This window comes from Poecilia reticulata, linkage group LG8 (assembly GCF_000633615.1).
Source record: "Poecilia reticulata strain Guanapo linkage group LG8, Guppy_female_1.0+MT, whole genome shotgun sequence".
Lineage (NCBI taxonomy): Eukaryota > Metazoa > Chordata > Actinopteri > Cyprinodontiformes > Poeciliidae > Poecilia > Poecilia reticulata.
In genome coordinates, this window is record NC_024338.1 from 4,614,331 (window position 1) to 4,626,429 (window position 12,099).

At 39.2% G+C, this 12,099-nt stretch overlaps 1 protein-coding gene across 3 annotated transcripts in view; it reads left to right on the plus strand.

The window, feature by feature from the left end:
* The window catches only part of nsfa (N-ethylmaleimide-sensitive factor a), a 35,542-nt gene extending 23,792 nt beyond the window's left edge, over positions 1-11,750 (plus strand). For 2 of the 3 annotated variants that reach the window (XM_008415254.2, XM_017306267.1), the window contains 15 exons: positions 2,226-2,301; positions 2,655-2,810; positions 3,074-3,273; positions 4,187-4,352; positions 4,503-4,577; positions 4,984-5,171; positions 5,698-5,793; positions 5,893-6,049; positions 6,131-6,264; positions 6,348-6,494; positions 7,951-8,085; positions 8,344-8,457; positions 8,922-8,977; positions 9,777-9,828; positions 10,703-11,750. In XM_008415254.2, the coding sequence (XP_008413476.1) occupies positions 2,226-2,301; positions 2,655-2,810; positions 3,074-3,273; positions 4,187-4,352; positions 4,503-4,577; positions 4,984-5,171; positions 5,698-5,793; positions 5,893-6,049; positions 6,131-6,264; positions 6,348-6,494; positions 7,951-8,085; positions 8,344-8,457; positions 8,922-8,977; positions 9,777-9,807 (1,731 nt within the window). In that variant the 3' untranslated portion in view covers positions 9,808-9,828; positions 10,703-11,750. The remainder of the gene's footprint in view (positions 1-2,225; positions 2,302-2,654; positions 2,811-3,073; positions 3,274-4,186; positions 4,353-4,502; positions 4,578-4,983; positions 5,172-5,697; positions 5,794-5,892; positions 6,050-6,130; positions 6,265-6,347; positions 6,495-7,950; positions 8,086-8,343; positions 8,458-8,921; positions 8,978-9,776; positions 9,829-10,702) is intronic. The other variant, XM_017306266.1, reaches the window with a different exon arrangement.
* Positions 11,751-12,099: the final 349 nt, after the last annotated feature.

Sequence of the window (12,099 nt, forward strand, 5' to 3'; positions counted from 1 at the left end):
TGCTGCTGCTGCTGCTGCTGCTGCTGCTGCTGCTGCTGGAAGCGGTTCTGCCGCTAGTGGGATTTTGTTGATTGTTCAGAGTCATATCATTAGTTTTAAATAATTAAACTCCAGAGAGCGAGCTGGAAAATTGCTTCCCAGAACGTAGAATGATCCAGATAGGACTGCAGTCGGGCCATAATGAATTAGAACATGAGCATACAGAGATATTCAGTTCTAAATAGACGAGAGCAACATGAGGGATCAACTCTATATTCTATAGGAATTTACCTCATCAAACGTTTTCACAGCATCATCAGGTGTGGACATCCAGGGAGATCAGTTTGTTAGAGCATGGGGAACTTTTGGACCAACCCAGCAAGGTGACCTAAAAGGGCTGGGATAGGTTTAGGTTTATCACAGTTACTAACCCTGAACTTCAATCTGAATATTTATAGAGAGTTTATATGATATAATACTAACACTAATTGCTTGTAACTTTCTAATTTTATTTGTAACATCAGACTTAACATTGTTCACTATAAACAAATAAAGTTCCACTATGAAATATAGAAGTCCTCCAATGTCGATATTTTGAAATTGAAAACTCATTTAAAGGGGAAGTACTTTGTAAAATCGACTATTTTGAGCTTTTCATCATATTATTCGCTCTTCAAAAACATAGCAAAACATACTAGAGTGTTGCTTTGATTTTTTTATTCATGTTTGTGAAATTCTTTAATCTCCCATGGCAACCATTCAGCTGTACAAAATGCCTGGGTAGAGCTAGCCCCACCTTCAAGGCACAGCTCCTCCTCAGAGCTGCAGTTTCCAGGTTTCAGAGCTTCTGCCTCACAGAGCAGCTCTCCCCAATCACCCCCTCCTCAGTTCCTTCAGACTAGCCAGCAGCAATTAGCAAACACCTAGTGGAACTTAGCATCTGCTAAGCTCATTGTAAGAGCTACTTTTCAGTGCAACTCTGGTAAAAACAAAAACAAAACAAAAAAACGTTAAAGGGTTAATAGAGGAGCCATGTTCTATGATGTTTCAGAAAGAGCAGGAGTTTTTAAAGAGACGGAGAACCAATTTCAAGGCACTATGTTAAGTTCAATTTTATTTAAGTCATATTTGACATATATATAATTTTTATAACAATTGAAGATAGCTATAAAATGGCACTAAGTGCCTAGAAAATACATAACAGTCCCCTTTAATAAATTTAAAACTCAAATGGCAGAGATGTACATGATCTTTTTTGAAAACAGTGAATTAATGTTGCCATATCCTTATGTTTTACCTCAGAAATAGTCCAAATAATAATCCAAGAAAGTAAATAATTGTAATTATTTTTTAAGTCTAAAACTTCTAATGAGGCTACATTATATAGTAAACTCCAGTTGATTAGCAGGACAACAGACCAGCAGCATACGTTCACAGACCCTCTGACTATATAACTCAAAACATTAAATTATTGTGAAAAATATTACAGATTTCAGAAAGTGAAACTGATACATTCTGTATAGCAACATTTTCAAGTGTTTATTTCTTCAAATGTTGAAGATCAAAGTTTACAGATAATACATAATCAAAATTCAATTCCTTAAAATGTATAATTCTGGGAAAAATTATAACATGGAGAGTTGAGTGGAAGGAAAAAGTGCTTGGTTTCTACATATGGGCTACAATTATCTCATGTATTTCATTCTTTTCAATGAATCTATCCAATATATGAGCTGCACTTTTTTAAATGAGTGACATTTTTTTGTACTTTCAAATGATAGTCACATTTTCTTAGCTGCACCTTTATTTAAATGAATCAAACTTTAAATAAAGCAAAAATGAATCGTAATGATGCAATTCTCTCATCAGAAGCATTTGGGTCATGTTTGATTTGMCTGTGTCTTTAACAACCTTAACAACCTCTGCGTTTCCTGAAATATGACRAAAATGACACAGATCTTAGATTTGCCTTCTAATTAGGCTTATATACATTTTAAACTCTTATACGGGGGTCTTTTTTTAATTTTATGTTTTTGTTATTTAAAGATTTATTTTTTTGTTTTAAAAGCACTATCTGTTTCACAAATTTAATTTAAATACAGGTTCAGCTCAAGAAATGTGAATATCATAAACATAATTTATGTTTAGGCAGGATTTTATTTCAATACAGTAATAACTGCTGAGCATATAAAAACATTTTGAATTAGCTAAACAAGGAATGTGAGTAACTCTGGTTTCTCCACCAGATCGACATCGGTCTGATGGTGGGCAACAGCCAGGTCATCTTCGAGAAGGCAGAGAATTCTTCGCTCACACTAGTTGGTGAGTTCTTCCACTTCTTTCCATATACATGCCCTGACTGTGTTTGAATACCGACTTATAGGTAAATGTAAAGCCAAAAACGCTACCTGAGYAACATGGAGGGCCTGTGACTGAGTCCGTTTTCTCCACAAGATGGCAGCAAGAACAAACAAAAATTGACCAGAGCTGTCCGCAAAGAAAAGCACAAAAAATAAAATAAAATAAAATAAATAAATAAATAAGCAGGCTTGCTCTATTTTACTTTATAAATGTTTTTCCAAATAGAAAAAAAGCTCTATTGAAAGTGTTGATACATTTTGACTTTTATTTGTTTGGGCTTTAGAATATCTGATGATATGTGTATGTTTGAACAGGTAAGGCAAAGACCAAGGAGGCACGGCAGACAATCATCAACCCAGACTGGAACTTTGAGAAAATGGGAATTGGAGGTCTGGACAAGGAATTCTCTGACATTTTCCGCAGAGCCTTCGCTTCCAGGGTTTTCCCTCCTGACATTGTGGAGCAGATGGGTAAGACATCTATCACTATTATCTGTCACTTTTCACATCCGTAATGTAGAAAAGATCTAAAAAAATATTAGTTAGATATTGGAATGCTGGAAAAATAATCCTACATTTAGCAAAAGTAGATGACCTCTTCCTTCTTCTTTCTTGCATCCACACTACCTGACTCTTCCTTCATTTATTATGGGTTTTTTTTGGTCACACCTTCCTTTTTTATAAATCTGTTTCTAGTCTTTTCTTTTTGTTTACTGTGCTTTTTCTTGCTCCAGGCTGCAAGCACGTGAAGGGAATCCTGCTGTTTGGGCCACCAGGGTGTGGAAAAACCCTAATGGCCCGGCAGATCGGCAAGATGCTCAACGCCCGTGAGCCGAAGGTGGTTAACGGCCCGGAGATTCTCAATAAGTACGTGGGAGAGTCTGAGGCCAACATCCGCAAGCTGTTTGCCGAGGCAGAGGAGGAGCAGAAGAGGGTGAGAGACCTTTCTGTCCTGTGACTTAAAGCAATAAATTCCAAGATGGTGAATCTGGTGGACGACATGTCCACTGGTGGACAAAGCTGGTGGAGCTTTTACATTTCTTTGGAGCAAAAGAAAATAAGCAAAATGAGATGTCTGGGCTCTCCCTCAGAGACAGGGTGACAAACTTAGTCATCTAGGTGGGACTCAGAGAGACTCAGAGTAGAGTAACTGCTTCTCCATGTAAGAGGAGCCACTTAAGGTGACTCGGGCATCTGATTAGGATGGTTCCTGGATGCCTCCCTGGTGAGGTATTCTGGGGATGTGCCACAGAGAGGAAACTTGGAGGAAGACCAAGGAGACGCTCCTCCAAGGAGAGGATCCCTTTGTCCTCTTCGGATTCCAACAGAGGAACTGGATGGAACATAGAGGATGGTGTTTCTCCTCTAGAAAGCTGTAAATGTCTGTCTGGTGTCTGTTTAAAGCTGATTCTCTTTGAAAGAACCTTTTTACTTTTTGTCGATGAAGAGTTAAACTCCAGACTAATTCGGTCTGGCCATCTTTTTCTTCCAAGCCTTCTCATAGCTGGAGTCTGTCTGGTTAGCAAGAGAATATCTTCCTGACTTGTGCTGCCAGTCAAAGGGAAACGGAGAGCTGGTCAGAGAGTTACAGGCAGAGTTGGGTCAGTGAGAGCTTTTTAGAGAGAAGAGGTTGGCAACAGCATCTTGGAGTCTTCACTCTTGGAAACACCTGAAATGAGCCTTTGTCCAACATAGGCGAGTGAGAGACGGTTGCTAGGCTGCCTAGACCAAGATGTTGTATCTTTTCTCTAGTGAAACAAAGTGATTTCTCAATAGTACTTTTTAGGCTACAAATGCAAAAATATTTAAGAATAAAACTTAAAAAATAATAATAATTTTGTTTTCAGCTTGGTGCCAACAGCGGCCTGCACATCATCATCTTCGATGAGCTGGATGCTATCTGCAAGCAGAGAGGCACGGGCGCCAGCAGCACGGGTGTGCACGACACGGTGGTCAACCAGCTGCTGTCGAAAATCGATGGCGTGGAACAACTTAACAACATCCTGGTTATTGGTAAGGACTGTGAACTCAGACAGAAGCCATGTTGTAGAGTTCTTACTATTTAAACACTTTTGCCTCTGCTCCTATATTAGTTTTTTGGTCTCCCAATGAATTCTTATTTCTGCCTGTGATTCCTTGACCCCTGATTTTCTGTGTGTGAAGGAATGACTAACAGGCCCGACCTCATTGATGATGCTTTGATGAGGCCTGGCAGGTTTGAGGTGAAGATGGAAATCGGTGAGTTGATGTCTTTGCTTGRCCGCCATTTTGATCTCTAGTTTTAGTTTATGAAGCTATTATTCCAGTGCACATACTGTATGCACCATGTGAGGAGTGCTTTGTGGGTTTTCTGTTGGGGAGCATGTGCAAGATAAACACATATGGGCCAGAGACTTCTATCAACATGGGCCTAGTGTAAGAAGACCCAATAATTGACTACAACAATCTTTTACACTTCCCATTGGTACCCTTTAGGTAATTGACTTGAAGGGTATCTTTTCTGCACCTACTGCGTTTTGGTTTGATCTATAGGATTTTTGCAATAATTTTTCAGTGGTACCTTTAGAAACCCAGGTTCAGTGTTGGTAGTATGATATCAGTTTTAGTCTAGGTTTCTCTCATTGCCACTGCACCCGTCCTCCAGGTCTGCCTGATGAGAAGGGTCGCGTCCAGATCCTGAACATCCACACCAATAAGATGCGAAGCTTCAACCTGCTGGCTACAGATGTTGACGTCAAAGAGCTGGCTGCAGAGACAAAGAACTACAGCGGCGCCGAGCTGGAGGGGCTGGTCCGGGCCGCACAGTCCACCGCCATGAACCGACATATCAAGGTCATCTGACTCTCTGGAACACTCAGCGCCTCAGCTTGAGGTGGATTCAGTTTCAACATCAGCCGTTACGGCTGAGGACAAAGTCAATCACCGACAGGAAGCAAATATTTCATGTTAGCATCTTTAGGCTAACTTAGTTTTAGGGGAGGAAATCTCATCAAACAGCATAGAATGAGGCTCTGTTTTCACTGAAGCTCTACAAATGTTTGCACACAATGTACAGTCAGCAGGCAGAAGCAGGTTAGAGTGACAGCAGGGATCAAACAAAATCAATAGGCTGTTACTACAAGGACACAGGCCTGGTAGATGTGAGGGCCTGAAATCCTAACTCCCAACGTCTTTCTATTTGCTTTACGTCAGTAGAAAAGTAAAGAGATCCTCAGAAATGAAAGGTTCTAATATCCTGACATGAGATCTGATCTCAACCTTAGTAATAGGCGTAGACGACTTGTAAATCTGAAGTGACAAAGTAGTTTAAAAAGTTACCTCTCCATCAATGTGCCGTTGGTTCATTGATCTTCTCCAGGCTACATCTACAGTTGAGGTGGACATGGAGCGGGCGGAGAAGCTGCAGGTCACCAGGGCTGACTTCATGGGATCCCTCAACAACGACATCAAGCCCGTATGTAACACTCTAGGTTCCTGTTGCGTAAAATCTCTGTGGTCCATCGACATGAAACATGGGCGACACAGAGTTTCTCACCCAATGCTTTGTTTACAGGCTTTTGGCACAAACCAGGAGGATTACTCCAGCTTCATCATGAACGGGATCATCAAATGGGGCGACCCCGTTACCCACGTCCTGGATGACGGAGAGCTGCTCGTCCAGCAGACCAAGAACAGCGACCGCACTCCTCTGGTGGCCGTACTCCTGGAGGGTAGACAAACTGTTCAACCAAAGCCTTCCAAAGCAACAAGACTCGGACAGTAAAGTGTGCCACTTGTGTTTATGCCCTCAGGTCCGCCTCACAGTGGGAAGACAGCCCTGGCAGCGAAGATTGCAGAGGACTCTCAGTTCCCCTTCATTAAGATCTGCTCTCCAGACAAGATGATTGGAAACTCTGAGATCTCCAAATGCCAGGCTATCAAAAAGGCAAGTCCTGCAGACGGTGTGCGGCTTCATAGTGAAACAATCACAYGTTTATATTCACCTCCAGTCTTCTCTGTCTCTCCCAGGTCTTTGATGATGCATACAAGTCCCAGCTCAGTTGTGTGGTGGTGGATGACATCGAGCGCCTGCTGGACTATGTGCCTATTGGTCCTCGTTTCTCCAACCTTGTGCTGCAGGCTCTGCTAGTGCTGCTTAAAAAACCTCCACCCAAGGTGAGAGATCTTCTGAAGCCTGCAGACATTCATGTTGAACACTGAAAAATACACTCAATATAATCCTCAGTTATCAGCAGAAAGACTTGTGGCTTCACCGTATTGAACCATGCAAATCAGATTTTTATTTAAACAAGAAAATCAAACTATTATTCTACTTCCACTTCACAATTGAGTAAGACATTAGACATACAATTTGTTTATTTGTTATTCTGTTTCTAGAACATAATGAAATTGTAGTGGTAGATCAATAAATAATGTCTCAACCAGTCCTTAGGGTGCAGTATTAGTCAATCAGCTAGATACCAATTTTGAAATGAAGTTTGACAAATTTTCAGAGCTGAAACGATTAATCTGATTAATCGTGATAATTGACTATTGAAATAATCGTCAACTAACTTAGTTATCGATTAATCGTTAAGTACAGACTAAGAAAAGGACAACTACTGAAAGAACAGCATACTCAGTAATTACAACAAAACTGTACAAAAAGTAAATATGGTTTGTATTAAAGATTTAAAAAAACTTTGTAAACATATTCTATATAGAACTCCTCAAAATGTGTTTTTGGCTTCACCTGATATTCTTTTGTTATCCATTAATTAATCTGTTAATCCGAAAAATACCAACAACATTGATATTATTAACTGTTGCTGTTATATCAAACAGAAAAGGGACGAGATTTTCACATGTTGGTGTTACAAGTATTTTTTGTTACAAATGATCAAATGTACACTAAATAAATCCTGTTATTGCATTTAGGCAATAAAATATTTATTTTCTTTGAAAAGTAAATAAATTTTTATTTGTATTTTTTAACGCATTTCTAATATTGTATTAAACAGGCATAAGCGGATAAGTAAAAAAAAAAGATGTAGAATGGGCCATTTTTTAAATCCGATTAATCTATTAATCATCAGAATGATCTATAGCATAATCACTAAAATGCAGTTGTTCATTGCAGCCCTAAAAAATGTAGGGCCCTTAAAAGATTCCCTGAAGAGATTGGACCCTACAAAGGGCAGGGTGCCGGGGTGCCAGGGTCRGGTTTGTAGAGTTTTGGTTTTTATGCCAGGATTTGCTTACTCAGCAAGAACACAAATAAAACACTATATCAAATCTGTTGAACAAATACATTCTCAGAAATATATTTTTTTGAAATCGTTATCATATATTTTCAAAATAATCTGTATGTTCTATGACTGCACATTCATTTTCCAAGTATAAAAAAAAACATTGCCCAGATTCGGTTTAGCATGAATCTGACATAGAGAAAAATTTACTTTTGTTTCTTATCTTTTCTTTTACTTCTATGTTTTATCTTAACAATACCATCAACAGCAATTTTGCATGAAAATATGAGCAGATGTCTTTCAGCATTTGAACATGAATGGAGGGTTTTATGCTGCGGTGCAATCAGAGGCGGATGAAACGGCGTCATGTGTTGGTTGTGCAGGGCAGGAAGCTGCTCATCATCGGCACCACCAGCAGGAAGGACGTCCTGCAGGAGATGGAGATGCTGGACGCCTTCAGCACCACCATCCACGTCCCCAACATCTCCACTGGGGAGCAGCTGGTGGACGCCTTAGAGGTACAGCACAGAAAGAAAGATCCTGAAGGGTCTAAACTTTCTCAACAATGAATAAAAAATGCTTATTTTAGCTTCTTTGCTCAAAGGGACAAAGCCAGTTTTGACGTCTTCCTTATTTTTTTAACCAGGATCTCAAGCTACCGGAAGAATGTTTTTCATGTCATCAGTGTTGTTATGAGAACATGTCTTTCTCCCTGTGGGTGGAGGGTTGGAGCGTGACACTGAACATCTCCATAAATCTCCTTTTGGCTCTCGCAGCTGCTCGGAAGCTTCACGGATAAAGAGCGGGCCAGCATCGGCCAGCAGCTGAGAGGGAAGCGGGTCTGGATCGGCATCAAGAAGCTGCTGGTGCTCATAGAGATGTCGCTGCAGGTACGAAGCCTCAGGTCACAGGCAGAAAATCGAATAAGATCTAACAGAGTTTGAAGTCAGGAAGAGCAATGTTTCTGCAAGCTCTTAACAAATTTGAATGTTTTTTGTTTCAAAAACTGATTTTTAATACTGAATATTAAATGAAGTTTAGCTACGTCTTACATGTTCAATCAAATGCTTCTTTTCATCATTAAATAGCTTTTTTTCCATCTGTTAAGGGATTTTTTTTACTAACTGCTATTTTTAAATATTAGGTGTAAAAAGTAGACTTCTGTTTCTTACCACAGTTTTTGACTTTTGAATAATGTTCTGGTAATAATGTTTCTAATCTGAGATGTAGGGAATCATAGCCATACTTTGTAATGTTTTTTATGTCACTGCGGTTCTTATAGCACATATTTGTTATGTTTTATGTTGCTTCTCAACCCTTTTCTCTCTCCTTTTGCCTCCATCTCTGTCTGCAGATGGATCCAGATTACAGAGTGATCAAATTCATGACTCTGCTTAGAGACGAGGGAGCGTAAGTATAATCACTATTTTAAGTGACGGTAGCAGCCTCCATCAGCTGATGAACTCATCCTGTGTCGTCGTCATCCTCCTTCCTTTAAAGCAGGGGTGTCCAAGGTGTGGCATGGGGGCCGTTTGCGGCCCTCTGATGGGTTTGGGGCGACCTCAGTTCTAAAATTGAGCAAATCTGGCCTGAAATCATAGTTGGTTGATCCAGATGGACACTTTTTCATCAGTTAAGGGATTATTTTTTACTGACTGCTATTTTTTAAATATTAGGTGTAAAAAGTAGACTTCTGTTTCTTACCACAGTTTTTGTGTTAATTTGAATTTTGGAGTGACAAAAATCAGTTATTGACCTGCTTTTACTCAAAATCAAACCTTACAGCCCAAATAAGAGAACAAAGAAACAGTGGGGCTGTGTTTTACTAAACCTTTTTTTTAAATGTTTTGTTTCTTTAATGGTTTTCTGATCCGTTTTCTACAAAAATCCAACTAGGTTGTTAATATCAATAAAATAGTTGTTTGTTTTTTTTTTGGTTTATTATTGAGTAAAAGTAGATCAAATGAAAAAAGGCACAACATTTTTTTTATAATTATGTCAAATATTAAATTTTTGAGGCCCTGTGTGTTTTCAAACTTTTGTCATAAAGTTTGGACACCATTGCTTTGACGTGTCTCTTCTTTTAATTTTCTTAGTTTGCATTCAGTTAAACCCTAAAGGAGAACTTATTGCTCCATAACAAATCCAGCAGGCAGTGATTTGGACTGAACACTAACTAACCTCAGTGACTTTATTTTGCAATCACCAGGTTGAATGAAGGCGATCAAATCCGAATTTAAGCTGTCAGTCGTTCTTTCCTGGTAAGACCAACAGCTAGATCTAGAGCTACTAGACTCTGTAGTTGGCTAGTTAGAGTAGTGTTTAGGTTTTGGATCTTTTGCTAACAGACTGAGTCGTACTTTGATCACAAAGTAACTGAAATGAGAAAACCAGCTGATGTGAGAATCATTAGCACTTTGCTAGCATAATTCAAGTTGGACATTTGTTACAGTATGCTAACATTAGCTAACGCTACACTTTATAAAGTGCTGCTGATTTGTTTTGTAAAAGACAAAGTTGCCTTAGAATCAATTAATTTTGGATATATGCTGCCATTTTCATAAATACACAAATACATTTCACTTTAAAGGCAACTTGAATTTGTTCAATCTTTTCTCGATTATAACAATGTATCTTTGCAGTGAATCTCTACAACAACAAAAAAAAAAATCAACAACCAAAATAAAAATTCCATTGTTTTTGTTTTAAGTATGTTAATTTCATGGAACATAATATTTCACACGGCTATAGATATTTCACCAAATAAACATTTCCTGTTGCTTGCTCTGCTTACCTATGTAATAGCTGTTGGAACAGAGGTGTACTGGTGGGTGATTGACTGCGCTAAGACCCTCCTCCTGACTCTGACTGGTTGTTTCTGACTGAGCAGTGCATTTCGCCAGTATGTGACAGGAAATCACATAATGCTGCCCCTTTAAGAACGATGTTGTGATACACATATTGATGACTGAGTTATTCTTCTTTTGAGCTGTTTGTCTTTCTGTTCTCCTCCCATCATCTCATCTGTGCACGTATGTTGCATTTTTTTCTCAAAGGTGTCGGTGAGCTTCTCTGAACTTTCAGAATGAACAAAACAAACCTTGCCTTCTTTTTCTAATTCCTTCCTTTCTGTAGTGATCGCAGCTTGTAAGAGCAGAGGGAGCAAATGGAGCCAAGGAGACTTTCCCTTTCTGCAAAACCATAAACATGAACCAACGTGACAGGAGAAAACTGATCCCTGGTCTAACTCCTCTCCCCCTCCGCATGTCCAAACGAGAAAACGTCTCCGTGTCTCCTTCCCTCACGCTCACGCTCACCGGCGTCACTAATGGCACTTATATCAACATGTTGCAGCCAACTATTGGAAGTTGTAATGTGAAACTCTGTTCTCTGTAAAGGAACTTGCAATAGATGATTGTGGAGAAAATAAAAGAGGTGTTGTTTTGTGCATTGTGCGTAAAAAAATACAAAAAAAAGAGGAGGCGGCGTTTTTAGCTCTACTCTCTGTTGTATTTGTTGCCTCCTTCTCGTCCCGCTGATGGTAGTTATTGTCATATGTCCTCATGAGCCGTTCAAAATGAAACTGACTCTAGTACTGAGGCCGTTTGGCTGCTGAGGTGTGAACACATGAGAGGCTTTTAGTGATTTAGGTGTGGCTGTACAAAAACGCTGTTTCATGTGTAAATGTAATCCCTTTAAAGACACAGTATGACATTGTTCTGTAAATAGTATATATATATATAGAAAGAGAGGAAAAAACAGTATATGAACAGATTATTGATATTTCCTAGTATATCAATATGATCTTCCTTCCTGTGGAGATGTTGATTTGATTTTAGTGTAAAAATAAAATCACCTAACGGATCATCTATACGCAGTGCTGTTCAGTTCATTGTGGGGAACCCCGTGCTGCATGTGTATGGTGTGTGTATGAATGGTTGATTAAGGTTTATTCAAATGCAATTGTGTGTGTGTGAAATAATTGTGTACACCCCCGAAAAAAGACAGCTGGCTATCATTTTGTATTTTTTGTTGCAATGTGTTCAGTGCTCAAAAAAGAAAACAAAAAAATCGAAACTTACTGTTCTGTTCAGACCATTGGCGGTGTGTGTATGTGTGTAAATAAATGTTAATGTGCAGATGTATTATTGCAATAAAAAGCACATATGCACAGCAAAACAGACCGATGGTGTGTTGTGTGTCTGGCTTCTATTGTTGATGAACAAGATGAAATGCAGACAAATGTTCTTCTCCAAGCACTCATGACAAGCTGCAAACTGAAAAGCTCTCCAGGAGTTTCTTAAAGTTCAACATGTATGAAAAGTGGGAAAAGTGCCCAAAAATGAACACTTTGACCCAAGATGGCCAACTCCAAGAGACCTTTTTTTCTTGTTTTACAAAGTGACGCCAAATTTCAGCTTTGCACAATTTATCTGTGGGCCTACCTCACGTTAGGGGGCGCTGTAGAGCCGTTGGCCACGCCCATTTTTAAGCCCCCTGTATGAAATATTAAAATTTCATACAGGGGACAA